Source organism: Ursus arctos, unplaced genomic scaffold, assembly GCF_023065955.2.
Source record: "Ursus arctos isolate Adak ecotype North America unplaced genomic scaffold, UrsArc2.0 scaffold_20, whole genome shotgun sequence".
Classification (NCBI taxonomy): domain Eukaryota; kingdom Metazoa; phylum Chordata; class Mammalia; order Carnivora; family Ursidae; genus Ursus; species Ursus arctos.
In genome coordinates this window covers 13,885,767-13,900,188 of record NW_026622875.1, presented here as the reverse complement: position 1 = coordinate 13,900,188, position 14,422 = coordinate 13,885,767, and the positions used below count along the sequence as shown (strand labels likewise).

The 14,422-nt window shown below is 39.4% G+C and overlaps 2 protein-coding genes across 5 annotated transcripts in view; one reads left to right on the top strand and one right to left on the bottom strand.

Moving 5' to 3' along the window:
* Positions 1–1,105: 1,105 nt before the first annotated feature.
* On the bottom strand, positions 1,106–4,814 carry SERP1 (stress associated endoplasmic reticulum protein 1). Its single transcript, XM_026497279.4, has 3 exons — positions 4,711–4,814; positions 4,339–4,414; positions 1,106–3,132 (listed from the first exon to the last, which is right to left on the bottom strand). Exons 1-3 carry the CDS (start codon positions 4,792–4,794, stop codon positions 3,092–3,094), a joined length of 201 nt encoding a protein of 66 aa, XP_026353064.1. The 5' UTR covers positions 4,795–4,814; the 3' UTR covers positions 1,106–3,091.
* Positions 4,815–5,032: 218 nt separating this feature from the next.
* Positions 5,033–14,422, top strand: part of EIF2A (eukaryotic translation initiation factor 2A) — a 34,611-nt gene continuing 25,221 nt past the window's right edge. Inside the window, exon 1 of one of the 4 annotated variants that reach the window (XM_057315891.1) lies at positions 5,033–5,492. In XM_057315891.1, coding sequence (XP_057171874.1) covers positions 5,465–5,492 — 28 coding nt within the window. In that variant the 5' untranslated portion in view covers positions 5,033–5,464. The remainder of the gene's footprint in view (positions 5,493–14,422) is intronic. The other 3 variants (XM_057315892.1, XM_044383479.3, XM_026497278.4) reach the window with 3 other exon arrangements.

Here is a 14,422-nt window from a genome sequence, read left to right as displayed (position 1 = left end):
ACTCTGTATCTGGCACATAAATCAATATTCACTGAATAAATGAATTTTTTCTCTGTAAACTGGGGCAGTTGGACTAAACTGTCCATGTCCTTTCTATCTTTAGGATTCTGTACAATGCACAAATTTACTTTGAATTAACGAAGTCCAGATAGTTGAATTTTCCCCTTTAGCTTGGCTTCTAGCCTTTTATTGCTCATTAGTATTCTTTTCAAATTAGGACGTTTCTGTCCTAATTCAACCTGAAGGTAAAGCACTACAAGTAGCTAGAGCGGGATGAAGTTTTGACAGGAAATGATTCTCTAAGGGAGTGACACAGAATTTGCTGTTGAACCCAACTCCTGCTTGTCGAAGTTCTGGTTTTCATCTAAAACAGTAAGCCAAAAAACTAAAAAGGTAGGTAAAGACGAATCGAACTTCCAAACAATTTCTAAGTGGAAAATTTGATGCTCCCAATTTTACAGATGCTGTAAGAGTAATACAATGTTGTTGACGATGACCCTCCCAAGAACACGATCCAGCTCTCCAGGATAGTCCTTTGTGCCAGCACAACCCCAGTAACCTCAGTGAGAAGAGCCGTGGCCCCCGCAGTTGAAGATACACACTTCTTTGATGTAAGTCAAAGCCCGTTACAATACATCCTGTTACAATGAAAAGCTTTCCTTATTTTGGAAGCCCACTCAATTATTTTGAGTAACATTATATACATCCCAACAGATACAATGAAATCATTGACAACTCCTTGAAATGTTAAAGGTAAATGACAGAGTAATTGGATAATGTAGACAACTTCCCAATATTATCATGCTGTGTTTAACGCTGGATGACGTAAAATTCAACTGGGGAAGGGAGACCGAAAGAACTGTGATTTTTCCTTGAATGAGACTTGGATAATGAGATGAGGGTAAATCCTAGGAAAGGAACTATTTAATTCACTGTGCTTTTAATGTATTTCTTGCTACTTATTCCCAGTTATAAACTTTTAATCTGTGTCTCTGGGTACTATTTATTTTAACTCAAGTACAACATAATACTAGGCATTCTTTAAAATAATTTTCTATTGACCATAAAAAGTACACTCCGATAAGAAATCTGTAAAATCATTTCCTTTTAGAAGGCATGAAATATTCAGGGAACTTTATTTTTAAAGGATAAATCAAATAAGACATAGCTTTCATTGACCCAAACATGCATATTCCATCCTTAATATAAAATGTACTCAATTAGGAAATTACACATGAAATACAAAGGGAATGCAACTTTACATATGTAAAATGACTGCTAGCTATAGCAATTTAACAAATTAATAGACATTGTACAATTAAAAACAAAAACAAAAACCCTAACATCTTAAAGCCAATTATCTATAGTAAACCAGGGGAAATTCTAATATGGAATGGTTTGACTCAAAGCAAAGAATAAGGCACCTGCTATAAATTTAGAACAATAACTTTCATTTTTAAAGTTACAATAAAATAGAATTAGTCAACCAAGACACTTGCTTCCAAGAGGGAAACAAGTACAGGGTTGATTTCCTGGGTGAGAAAGGCAGGTAACAATGCAGATAAAAACCTGCTGGTCCAAGGTCCTCAAATTCCTTCCCTATTTCTTGAGTAGTTAAGTTCCTAAACATCCTTACCTGCTCCTCTCCCTCATTCTACCCTTATATTTAGGGTTATCAGAAGCTCTCTCTGAGGTTCACACTGTGTATGACTAGGCAGCAGATTTCCCTTCTGTTCCTCTTAAAACAGCTTATTTTAAAAGAGATATCCTGAGGCAATTAACAAAGCAAATGAGCAGCTTTCTTTCCAATTCATTGATACATAAAGACATTTCTCAGGCTTTTTTTTTTTTTTTTTTTTGGTAAATCAAGTTATACTATGTATTTAAATAGCCAAAACTTAATAATTTTCAACAGTACCAGAAAACCCAAAACCTGCCTTCTCACCCTTACCATTAGTAAAAAGAAAGTTTGATCAATCATAACCTATAAAATTATACAACAAAGGGAAGACTAAAGACTGATCCTTATCAGTAAATCCATTTAATTCCAGATGGTACTTTAGTCTGATGTATCTAGTACCCTAACAAAATTTTCATCATAAATCTAAAAAATTATTTCCAAACTAACTTTTTAGTTGATGTGCCTTTTTTGGTATTAAAAGTGCTATTAATGTGCGAAGATGTCTTATGGCACATTGGACTCATCAGTATGTCCTGATGAGACACCCAGTTTTAGTAGTATTTTTCCCTAAAATGTTGTCTAGCATAGTAGACCCCTTTGATATATTAAAGTAATTCTGGTGAAATCAATGGTGACATAAACTTTCCCTGACTTTACTCCACCATGGTAGCTTTTAGTGAAAACGAAGTGACTCATTAAGTTACAAAATGCTCAATCAAGTTGTTTTCTTATGGCATTTCAGGTTAGTATAATTACTCATGCAAAATCCAAGGTAGTGTAACAGAAATAATATTGTTAAAATAGATGTTGTAGCTATAAGCATCTCCCTTTATATTAAGCATTTAGCTTTTTAAAAATTTAGGTGCTAAAGATTATGGGAAAACTAGGCTGTGTAGTTGTTCCATTATAAGCACTTTATTACAGGACAGTTACATGACCCTATGTGGGAGTGTGCTTTCAATTTAAGATACAGTAATAAAGTGCCTAGCTATATAAAAACCGTAACTCCAAATTTTAAATTAAGCTAATTGCATTTACACATTAGGGTTAACAAAATCTAGACCCTGTCTACACAGATTTAATCTAATTACCTATACTGGATACTGTTTTAATAACCACATTAAAAAAATTTACTCTCTACTGACTGAATAAGTAGGGTCCACTACTGTAGCTTAACAATCAAATTTTATTGCTTTATTCATGTGGTGCTTTTGCAAGGCACTGTGGTATGGACTAGAAAACTTGGAATGACTCGTGAAGAAACCTTGGAATGACAAATGAAGAATGATATGAAAAGTCATTCTGAGGCAGGATGCTTTACTGAATTGTTTTTAACCAGGGTATCAAACATCAGGAATGAGTTCAAGTTAAAATTCACAGGAGAATGGAAACATCTTAAGGTCAGTCACTTCACATGCCCATCCTGATACTTTGAATAATCTGGAAAATTGCTGTAAAGAGAAAGAGCAAATGATTTAGTAAGCACATTTTGAATAAAATAGGTCTGGCAACTGACAAATACTTATTACGGTAGTTCACAAGAATCCAAGAGCACCCTTAAAATTACTTGCAAATGCTATGTAACTTCATTGAAATAAAAAATGAAGACAAGCCTACTCTAACAACTGAATGTCTAAATTATATTTTTAAATTTCAGGTTCTCTGAATTTTACGTCGAAATGTCCAAGAGATTTTGCAATACACAATCGTTTTAGAAAGAACTTAAAGCACCAAAGCAAACAGGTTTTTCTAGCATAGAATTATTTTGATTTATTCCCAAAATATTAAGTGTCTTTTTAAGGCCTGGCCTGTAATATAACCATGTTTCCTCATTCTCACAAAGCTGAAATTTGATAATCTTTAGGTTATATAAATTGCTTGGCTCTTGGCCATTTATCAAGAGAGCTTCTACTAGTAAGTTTAGGAGGCAGGCAAAGTGAAATGTTTAAGAGAAACCTCAGTAACTTTAGAATGTCAGAATGTAAAAACAGAAACATGTACTTCAGTATCAACAACTTGCACATTAAAATAATAAATGGAGAGAGGAAAGATATTCTGTAATTTGCAGAGGCAAGAATCTATTAACAGCAGGCTAATCTGATAACTTATTTTTCCTACCATATGCCAAACGTTTCTTTAATCTAAAAACATTTATCTCATACATTAAGTCAGGTCCGTTTCCTTTATGCGGATTCAATTCTTTGCAAGAGCTTTACTTTATATAAAATATACCCAATTTTGATAAAAAGACATTAGATTCTGGGACACGTTAAATTAAGTTCAACGTCCATGCATACACCATGTTCCTAAGCTTTTTGCAAATGTATCGATAATGAGGCTGCAAAACATTCTGAATTCTCATTCCATGAAGGTTTTTTGTTTTGGTCTAAATTTCTTCCAACTTGATCATTACTAACTAAGGATCTGACCTCGTTTTCTGATCTCCTGTGAGCACAAATCAAGCTGTGAGAAGTTTCTGGAGCACCACCCTCTGTGCATATGTGGGACAAGGAATTCGTTCGGATGAAAGAGACTTATGTGGTGCTCCCGGCAGGTGAGTTGAAAACTACGCTGGTAGGATTCACCACTGATGGGTCACCACGTCATCCAAACCCTACATCCAACGCCCTACCCAATGGTAGCCCCAAAACACTTACCAGAACCACAAACAACAAAAATGAAGAGAGCCAATAACCAGGGTCCTACAGACGCCTTCTCTTCGGGAGCATTTCTCTGCAAAAATGAAAATTCGCTTTTCAAATGCAAAACCCCACTCCGACCCCGAGCTCCTGCAGCCTACACCTCGGGCCAGGTGACCAGGTCCTCTCACCTCACAGGTTTCCCCTCCGTTCCCGAACCGCCAAGCTCCAGCACCCACGTTCCCGAACCCCCTCCCCCAGCCTGCCCCCGCCAACTTAGAGTCCAGCTCGTGGCCTCGGTCCCCTAGCCTGGGGGAGAAATCGACGCGGCCCTACGACCCGGGCCTGAGCCCAGGCTGCTGGACCGAGGGGCGCCTGCTCTTTCCTTACCGAGGTCTTGGCGACGTTGCCGCGCTGGGTGATGTTCTTGCTGTGCTTCTCGTTGGCCATACGGATTCGCTGCTTGGCGACCATCTTCCCGGCGCCACCACCTGCCCAGCCACCCCCTGGACTCGCTCGCTCGCCTCCCCTTGGGCCGCCGCGACGCTCTGCTCCCGGAGCCTGTGCCGCCGGAGCTAGGAGGCTCTCAGGCGGGGCGCTAGCTCCGGCCGCTGGGCCTGGGCTAGGCGAGCGCGAGTGCCGAGCGACTGACGACGGCGGACTGGCCGGCCGAGAGGCGGGCGCGCGGGACGACAGCAGGCCGCCGGGATATTCTTGCGCCGCCGCTCTGGCCGCCGCCGGGAGCGTGGAGTGAAAGAGGAAGGAAATGCAACGCAACAACCGGGCAGCGCTGTCCGTAGCCTCGAACTACTTCGGGTTCGGCTGCCAACGTCAGCACTGGGCGGGCTCCGCCCCGCGGAAGTGCGGGCTCCGCCTGCTAAAACAGAAGCAGAGGGAGGACTAAGGCGGGCGCACCGGCCCTAACCCAGCCCCCTGACGCTCTTTAAAGTGTTGTTCCGGAGCTGCGCGTGCGCCTTCGGGCTCCTTTTCCGGGGCTCTCTCCAACCGGAAGTGAATTGGCCCCGAGGCTTGTGATACCGGAAACAGCTATGCGCAGTTTCCACGCCTGAGAAGACGTGTAGGGGCCGGGTTTGGCCCTCGTGAACTCTGACCCAAGCGCGTGGGTTTCTCTTTCCGGGACAAGATGGCGCCGTCCACGCCGCTCCTGACAGGTAAGTCCTGAACGAGCAAGGGACTGTTTTTCAGAGCAGTTTCTTTTTGTGTCTTTGCTCTTGGGGATAACTCGAGAAACACTGGTGTCTGATCCACCTTTCCTTGTGGGCTGTAGAAGAGCTAGAGAGCCTTTTGGGTTTCTTGGTGTAGCGTGGCAATCGGAAGTGAGGCCCCCGCCTCTGGGCTTCAGCATTCCCCTCCCTTTTGGCCCATCCATCATTCCTCCCCGTCGCTTCAAGTTCCACTGGAATTGAGGAAGGAAAATAAGATCGGAAAGTGCTAGTTGAATTTGTTGCCCCGGGTGTACAACACTGGTTTTATACGAACCCTTATCTGGTGACAGACCTTGTTGACAGTGAGAAATCGTTTATCTCTTTAATAAGGGACAAACATAAACAAATGACTAAGTCCCTAGAATGAGCACACACATAAAATACACCCGAACTTAAGTAATACCCAATTCTGCGCTGCTTGCTTTAATGAGATTTGTAGGACCGGATAGAGAGAGTAGAGCTGTGGTAGTGTAAATTTAAAGTGATAAAAGTGTGCTCTGGGGTTGTAGCAGTGAGCAATATAGAAGAGATCTAGCAACGTTTGATGTTGAAATGATTATGAGCATTTTCGAATTTGAACATGAGAGGATTCCTGAGATTTTGAAGAGGAGGCAGAGTTTATAATTTTGGAAAAGATAATTAACTTAGTCTTGGACTGCGCCTGGGAAGACTGGACCACGGTAGTGCTTGGGATTCTCATATGAGTATCAAATAAAGAGAGGGAAGTTGGGAGAGAAAAGAATAGAGGCTTTTTTAAAGTCATGGATAGCTTGCACGGAAGGCAAAAAGTCATTAACAGAAAGGTTGTCTACTTTTGAGGAAGGGGGTTATGTCCCCTGAGACTTGAAAGGAACCTTAAAAAACTTTTGCACTTTTTCCCATTCTACATTTTAAGATCTTTATTATTAAACACCACATCCACTCATATCAATCTGGCTACTGCAGTTCCTTCATCAGATATTTATCAAATACTGAGATAATTTGTTAGATGATTATGGCAGGCAAATACTGTTTAAAAGGCATAATTACATAATTAAATGAATTTTTTTCTTTAGCTTCATGAAGATAACTAGTATGTTATTCACAGTTTTGGAATGCTTATTTGAACTCTAATAAAAAATAGTACATTAAACTTATCTGATAAATTTTCTCTCCTTTAAAAATCCTTACAGGGTCTTCTCAGTGCTAACAGGGTAAATTCCATCCTGTTTAGCATAGCATATGGAACCCTTCATAATCCTTGAAGAGCTCTTTGCATTTCCTTGTCTGCCACCGTATTTTGTGCTTCATCAATATTGAACTGCTTATAAAACCCTCAAAAAATCTACCTCTTCAGTCTAGGACTATCCTGTTCCTCTTAATTTGGCTTACTTCTTTTCATCTTTTAAAATTCATTTCAAACATCATTGCTTTTTGAAGTTTTTCTTCACTCTTCCCAGATGATCAGTCAGTCCCAGGCTATTTTTGTACCTCATATATATTTGAATTTTTTTTTTTCCACATAGGTTAATTATCTGATTGTTTAGATGCTTTTCTGCCTTGCTTGACTGTGAACTCCTTGGTGGCAGGGGCAAAGTTTTACTCATCCCTATCTTCTCAGTACCAGGTACAGGCATGGTAAACAATAGACACTCTAGATGTTTGATGGAGGAATAAAATAATGAAGGATAATCACTTCATTTATAGTCAGATTAATTAAGAATGACAATTTTCTTACAATGCTTAAAATCAAGGACTTTGTAAGAGCTTAAAGGTGAGATAATCATTCTTTTCCTCATATTCTCATATTCATAGAGGCCCAGAGAGATTCACGTTGCAAATTAGCAGAATCAGGATTGTATTTAGTCATTCAAATCCATGGTCCATTTTTCTTTTACTTGAACACACTGGTTAATTTTTTAAACGTTGTTAGTATAGATATTTCAGCCAGTAATAGATTCTTTTACTTCCAAAATCTTTTTTTTAAACTTAAACTCATGGGATTTTGGAGTTTAAATTAATTTGGACAGTAAATTTTGTTAGTTACAACTTTTAATTGGAAATGACAAAAGCCCAAGCACGCCTGGGTAGCTCAATCCCTTGAGCACCCGACTGGATTTCAGCTCAGGTCATGGTCTTGGGGTCCTGAGATTAAGCCTCTCACTGTGGGCTCTGCACTCTGGGGGTGGGGGGCGGTCTGCTTGGGATTCTTTCCATCTTTCTCTCCCTCTGCCCCTCCGGGTTGCATGTGTGCGCTCTTTCTCTAAAATAAATAAATAAATATTTAAAACAAAATTCATTCTCAGGCTAACATTCTCCATATTTACATTCAACCAGCTCAGCAGCCCCAAAGGAAAGCACATTTTTTGCGAGTCTCAATGCTGGTTGACTTTGGCTCAGCTGGATCTTGCTCATCTTTGAATCAGTCAATTTTTAATCGAATCACCAGGACTAAATTATATTCTCACCCTTGGATAGTTTCCCCTGGAAAATTAGAGTCTTCTAAAAGGTGGGTCCTGGATGCCAGGCATATAAAACAGTGGCCCTTACGTGAAACCCATATTTCTAATCAGCTTATTACGTGAAACCCGTATTTCTAATCTGGTTGAGGCCACTGAGATAATTTTTTCAAAATGGAGTTATTGTCCTACATTGATAGGTACTGCACATTCAGTCACTTCTAATTAAAATAAATTCCTCATTAGAAAGTCATATGTAGAAAAATTGTTTTCGTTATTGAACTTTTGAATCCGTACTTATTTTTGCTTTTATTAACTTGTAATATAGTTTATGTTCTGTTATGAATCTGATTTTATGTGTCTTCTTTTTTTTTTTTTTTTAAAGATTTTATTTATTTATTTGACAGAGATAGAGACAGTCAGCGAGAGAGGGAACACAAGCAGGGGGAGTGGGAGAGGAAGAAGCAGGCTCATAGCGGGGGAGCCTGATGTGGGGCTCGATCCCAGAACGCCAGGATCACGCCCTGAGCCGAAGGCAGACGCTTAACCGCTGTGCCACCCAGGCGCCCCTGATTTTATGTGTCTTCTAATACACTTTGTATATCCATTTATTCTTGTATAAGTTACTCAAACTGATTAAATCTAGTAAAGTATCTTAGTGTTCCAAAATGTCTTACAGCACTTTTTCATAGTTATGCTTCTGTGTAAGAACGTATGAAATAAAATATTTGCTTTAAATAGTGATTTATATGTACAAACAAGACTGTAGTGACTCAATATGATTTTTATGATGAATTCAATTGATAATTAGTTCCCCTAAAATAGACATATCTGGCATAAAGAATAAAACCAACAGTTTCACCAGTTTTAAAGTAGCTGTGGTTTGTACTTTTGTTTCATGGACTTTATTTTTACCTTAGTACAAAATCTTGATCTATTCAATTTTTTATTTTAATGAAACACTTTTGTTCGGTATTCCCAAGCAAATCCGTTCTTGAGAAATGTTGAAAAACTCTTTTCCAGAGGCACCTGGGTGGCTCAGTCGGTTAAGCGTCTGCCTTCAGCTAGGTCATGATCTCAGGGTCCTGGGATCGAGCCCCACATCGGGCTCCCTGCTCAGTGGGCAGTCTCCTTTTCCCTCTCACTGTCCCTCTGTGTGTCTCTCTCAAATAAATAAAATCTTTAAAAAAAAAAAAAAAGGAAAAAGAAGAAAAACTTTTCCCCAAACTTTTGATTGGTTTAATTTCTTGCCATATTGTGAACAAACATTATTAAAAATGATGGTCTTTTAAAAAGCCTTATATATTGATATAACTTAAGACTTATAAGAAGTTGCAAAAACAATAAAGGGAGTTCTCATGTACCCTTCACCTAGGTTTCTCCAATGATAATATATAACCATAGTACATTATTAATACCAGCAAATCGGTGCTTGTACAGTAGTATGTACTAAACTATAATCCCTATTTGGATTTCACCAGTTTGTGTGTGTATATGGTACTAAGAAATTTGATCACTTATGTAGATTCATGTAACCACCACTGTCAGAATATAGAACTGCTCCATCATCACAAAGAAGACGCTACCCTGGGGCGCCTGGGTGGCTCATCCAGTTAAGCGTCCGACTCTTGATTTCGGCTCAGGTCATGATCTCAGGGTGGTGAAGTCAAGCCCCGTGTCAGGCTCTGCCCTGGATGTGGAACCTACTTAAGGTTCTCTCTCTGCACCACCACCTCCCCCACTGGACACATGCTCTTTCTCTCTAGAAAAAGAAGAAAAAGATGCTCTCCTTTTATAGTCAGACCCTCTTTCCACCTCTAACCATGGGCATCCACTGATCTGTCCTCAGTAATTTTGTCATTTCAAGAGTGTTATATAAATGGAATCAGAATGTACAACTTTCGGATTTTTGTTTTAAAACTGTTCTTTAGGGGCGCCTGGGTGGCACAGCGGTTAAGCGTCTGCCTTTGGCTCAGGGCGTGATCCCAGCGTTATAGGATCGAGCCCCACATCAGGCTCTTCTGCTATGAGCCTGCTTCTTCCTCTCCCACTCCCCCTGCTTGTGTTCCCTCTCTCGCTGGCTGTCTCTCTCTCTGTCCAATAAATAAATAAAATCTTTAAAATAAAAAATAAATAAATAAAACTGTTCTTTATTTAGAATGTGAACATGTGCATGTTGAAAAGCAGTTGATCAATTTGACTGAAGATTTTTCTTCTCCAGAAACACATTAAAACGAGGAAGTGAAAACCACATGAGACTGATTGCTACTTGAGTGACACTCAAGAGTGACACTTTTCACACTGACTTTTCTGTCAAGTGTTGCCTTTTAAGATTTTGAGTTAACAATCTGTATGAAAGAGTGTGGGTTAAGTAGTTTTTGTTCCTCACTCCTGTTCTGTCTTAGTCCATTCAGGCTCCAGTAACAAAAATATCATAGAGTAGGTGGCTTAAACACCATTTATTTCCCATACTTCTGCAGTCTGGGAAAGTCTGCTCCACGGTGCTGGCAGATGCGGTGTCTCCTGAGAGTCCACTACCTGGTTCACAGACAGCCCATGTCTGCTGTGTCCTCATAGGGCGGAGGGGCAAGGAAGCTTCCTGGAGTCTCTTTGATACGGGTGCTAATCCCATTCCTGAGGGCTCTGCTGCCCTAATCTAATTACTCTCAAAGGCCTATCTCCAAATACCACCACATTAGGGATTAAGTTTCAACATTTGAATGAGGAGGGTGATAAACAGTCTATAGTAGATCCTTTGGAGTTTTCCACCTGTCTTAGTTTGGTAAGTAGGTACGAAATAGAAATTTTAGAGAAGGAAAACCTTGTACTGGTTGCCCTGAATAGTCTGAAAGTTCCCACTGTTGTGGTCAGAAGGCTGCCTTCATGGGTTCTGCAGTATAGCTACCACTTTAGTCCAGTCGACCCTTGGACAAATGTGTTTGAACTGTGCAGGTCCACTTACACATTTCTTTTAAATACAGTACAACACTGTAAATTTATTTCCCTTACGATTTTCTTAATAACACTTTCTTTTCTGTAGATTATTCAATTGTAGGAATATAATAAATAATACATACACAAATATGTGTTAATTGACCATTTATGTTATCAGTAAGGCTTCTGGTCAGCTGTAGGCTATTAGTAGTTAAATATTTGGGGGAGTCAGGTTATTCATGCATTTTCGGTTGCACAGGATTCAGCACCCCTAACCCCTGTGTTGTTCAAGGGTCAGCTGTATAATGTACAAACACTTTGAATTTCACCCCAAGTAAACATTGTGGTTGGTGATAACAGCAAAGTGAACAAATATGGAGGACCAAGGTCACTAGTTACAAGTTCATGAGAGCACGAGAAGCTGAGATGAGGTCGATAAAGCTTGTTTTTTCTTTTTTGCCAGTCACTTCAGGCATATGTTCTCAGGGCCAGCAGTTAAGGCAACAGAACATGGTTTGGTTGCATCATCATATGGCACATTTTCTAATTACACAGCAGCTTCATTGGGGCTTCACTGACAATATGCTGTTTTATTTTCCTAGGCCTTTATGTAAATAAGAGAGCCCTTACTGTGTTAAATTTGCAATAGCATCTTGTGGGAGGCACCTCATTAGGCTGACACAATTTTATGTAACCTAGTAATAATGTGTAATCTGGTAACTAAACTCCCTGGTTTGGTAAATTCACTTTTTATTGATCCCTCAAATAAATGTTTGTTAAAACCATTATTATAGTATTAAGAAAAGAATGGCCTATTTTCTTCTAAATGCTAATGTGTCGTACATGATACTACAGCAATTGATTTGGTGACGAGAAATAGCACTATTTTGCCTGTGCAGTAAGAGAATTTTGATGCTAAATGATGAGAATTATAGTTCATAGTTTTAAAATGTTTTAGGAAACATTTTCTGGCACAAAATGTATTTGAATGTCATTAGAGATTTTTTAAATAGGTAACTTCAGTGTTTCAGTCAAGGCATAGCAATAGCCTGAGCTCCTTTGAAATTATTGTCTTGAGTGCAGTTATGGATTCATTTTTTTTAAATCCCTAATGCCTAGCACATAGAGCTGTGCAGGGACCAGATCATATAGTGCCTTGTAAGCCGTGTATTGTTAGGAGTTTAGATCTTGACGTATGCAGAACACTTTGCTAGGCTTCATTCTATTCAAGGCCAAATGACCTGTAACAGTTCGACAATTCGGCCTAGTGCTCTGCATGTGAGGAAACATGGTATCAACTTGCATACTTGTGGATATTTAACAAGAAACTCATTATTTAGTGACATGTTTATTTATCTTATGTCCCTCCACTAGAATGGAAGCTCCATGAGGTTATAGGTTTTTGTCTTATTCATCAGTGCTGCTTTTCCTTAATAACTTTCTAACCTTAAATTACTTACTTTGGGACTGTAAGTTATATTACTTTCAATATCTGAAAATTGAGCTAGTTAATTCTCAGGTAGAAAATCAGTGTTAATGAGAAGGGAAATGGAGGCAAGAGTGACCGCTATTTACCAGTTTTGCTTCTTTCTCAGTAAAGAATGGAAGATTTGTGAACAGCTGGCAGAAACGGAAGCAGATAGAATTAAACCATGAACCTCAGTATAAGTTTTTCTTCTATTCAGAGCTTAAACTGTTGCTGCTAGCAAGAATTGTAGCTGATAAAATAGTAACTTATCACCAAGTTCTGCCAGTTTTATCTCCTAAATATTCAACACTCATTCACCATTTCCACTGCTCCCCACCAGTCCAAGTTTCCATACTCTCTTATGGGACCACTGCAAAACTGTCTTGAATAGTCTTATCCACTCTTACTCTCTTCCAGTTTATTCTCTGCACTGGACCAGATTGACCTTTTCAAAATGCAAATCTGGTTCTGGAAATTCACTTAAAACCCTTTTGAAGTTTCCCACCTTAGGCTTACAGACCAGTGTTGCCTAACTTAGGCCACAGGATCTTGCTTGGTCTGAGCCCTGTTTGCTTCTCCAGCTCCAGTTACTTCCATAAAGGCCTTCTTCACATTCCTCTGATGCTCTGTCGTCTCTCTTGCCATGGAGTTTTTGCACTTGTTCCTGTTCTCTTTGCTCGTTAACTGCTATCCATCCTCCCGATCTCTGCACACAAATCCTGTATTCAAGGACACTTTCCCTGATCTTCCATTTTTAGATCAAAACTCCTCTTATTTGCTGGATTAGCCCCATAGATCTTTACTTTGTAGCACTAAGCACACTTAACAGAATTCCATGTATTTGACTAATTATGTGATTAATGAGGTCAGGGACAGGGCTGATTTTCTTCCCTATTGTATCTCTGGTACTCAGAAGAGGGTCTGGGAGGTAGTTTTTATTTTTTACTCAGTAAACATTTTTCAGATGAACAAATCAATTTCTTTGATTCAGCTTTAGAAGCTTCTGACTCAGCCACTTAAAAATATGTAATTAATGTGGAGCGCCTGGGTGGCTCAGTTATTAAATGTCTGCCTTCAGCTCATTGAGCCCCGCATCAGGCTCCCTGCTCAGTGAGGAGCCTGCTTCTTCCTCTCCCTCTGCCTGCTGCTCCCCCTGTTTGTGCTCACTTGCTCTGTCAAATAAATAAATAATCTCTTTTAAAAATAAAAATATATAATTAATTCTGTTGATGTTTTTGCTTAATCTTGAACTCTGTTCCCACTTTACTTTTTAGGATATTACTGTTACTGGGAACTTAGTAAGTGAATGTGTCTCATCCCACTTGTTCTCTTAGTTTGAGAAATTGTAAATATATTAATAATGCCTTACATTTTTTAAGAACTTTGAATATATTCTGTATTTTTATGTTTTTTTTTTTTTTTTTTTTTTGTATAAAGCACACAGCCACCCTGTTTTCTAATATTTCCTCTTCTTCCAGGTTGCAGACTGCCAACTTTTTATTGTAGCTTTACATGGCAGAAAGAAAGCTAGCTAGCTCTCTGGGGCTCTTAGAAGGGCACTAATCCCATTCATGAGGTCTCTACTCATGATCAAATTGCTTCCAAAAGGCCCCAGTTCCAAATACCATCATCACATTGGGATTAGGGTTTCAACATGAGAACTTGATGGGGGGGGGGGGATAAACATACATTTTACCTATTGATTTCTCAGTAGTTGCATGATTTCATGCAATAGGGTTAAGAAAAATGTACCCTTTTTTAAAATTAATTAGTTTTTTGGAAAATGTACCCTTTTAAGGCTAACATTCTGTAGTTCTATGAAATGTTTAATAATTTCATTGATACTTTGAATTTTTTTTTTTAAGATTGTATTTCTTTATTTGAGAGAGAGAGAGTGAGAGAGTACATGAGCTGGGGGGAGAAGCCGCCTCCCCAGTGAGCAGGGAGCCCGATGCGGGACTTGATCCCAGGATCCCTGGATCAGGACCTGAACTGAAGGCAGACGCTTAACCAACTGAGCCACCCAGGCACCCCTA

What these genes read in the sequence shown, in the direction of transcription:
- SERP1 (XM_026497279.4), bottom strand. Translation starts at nt 4,794, where the DNA reads ATGGTCGCCAAGCAGCGAATCCGTATGGCCAACGAGAAGCACAGCAAG. An exon ending in GCAACGTCGCCAAGACCTCG is followed by an intron (nt 4,415 to 4,710) that starts GTAAGGAAAGAG and finishes TCATTTTTGCAG; the next exon opens with AGAAATGCTCCCGAAGAGAA. An exon ending in TTTTGTTGTTTGTGGTTCTG is followed by an intron (nt 3,133 to 4,338) that starts GTAAGTGTTTTG and finishes TTCTCTTTACAG; the next exon opens with CAATTTTCCAGATTATTCAA.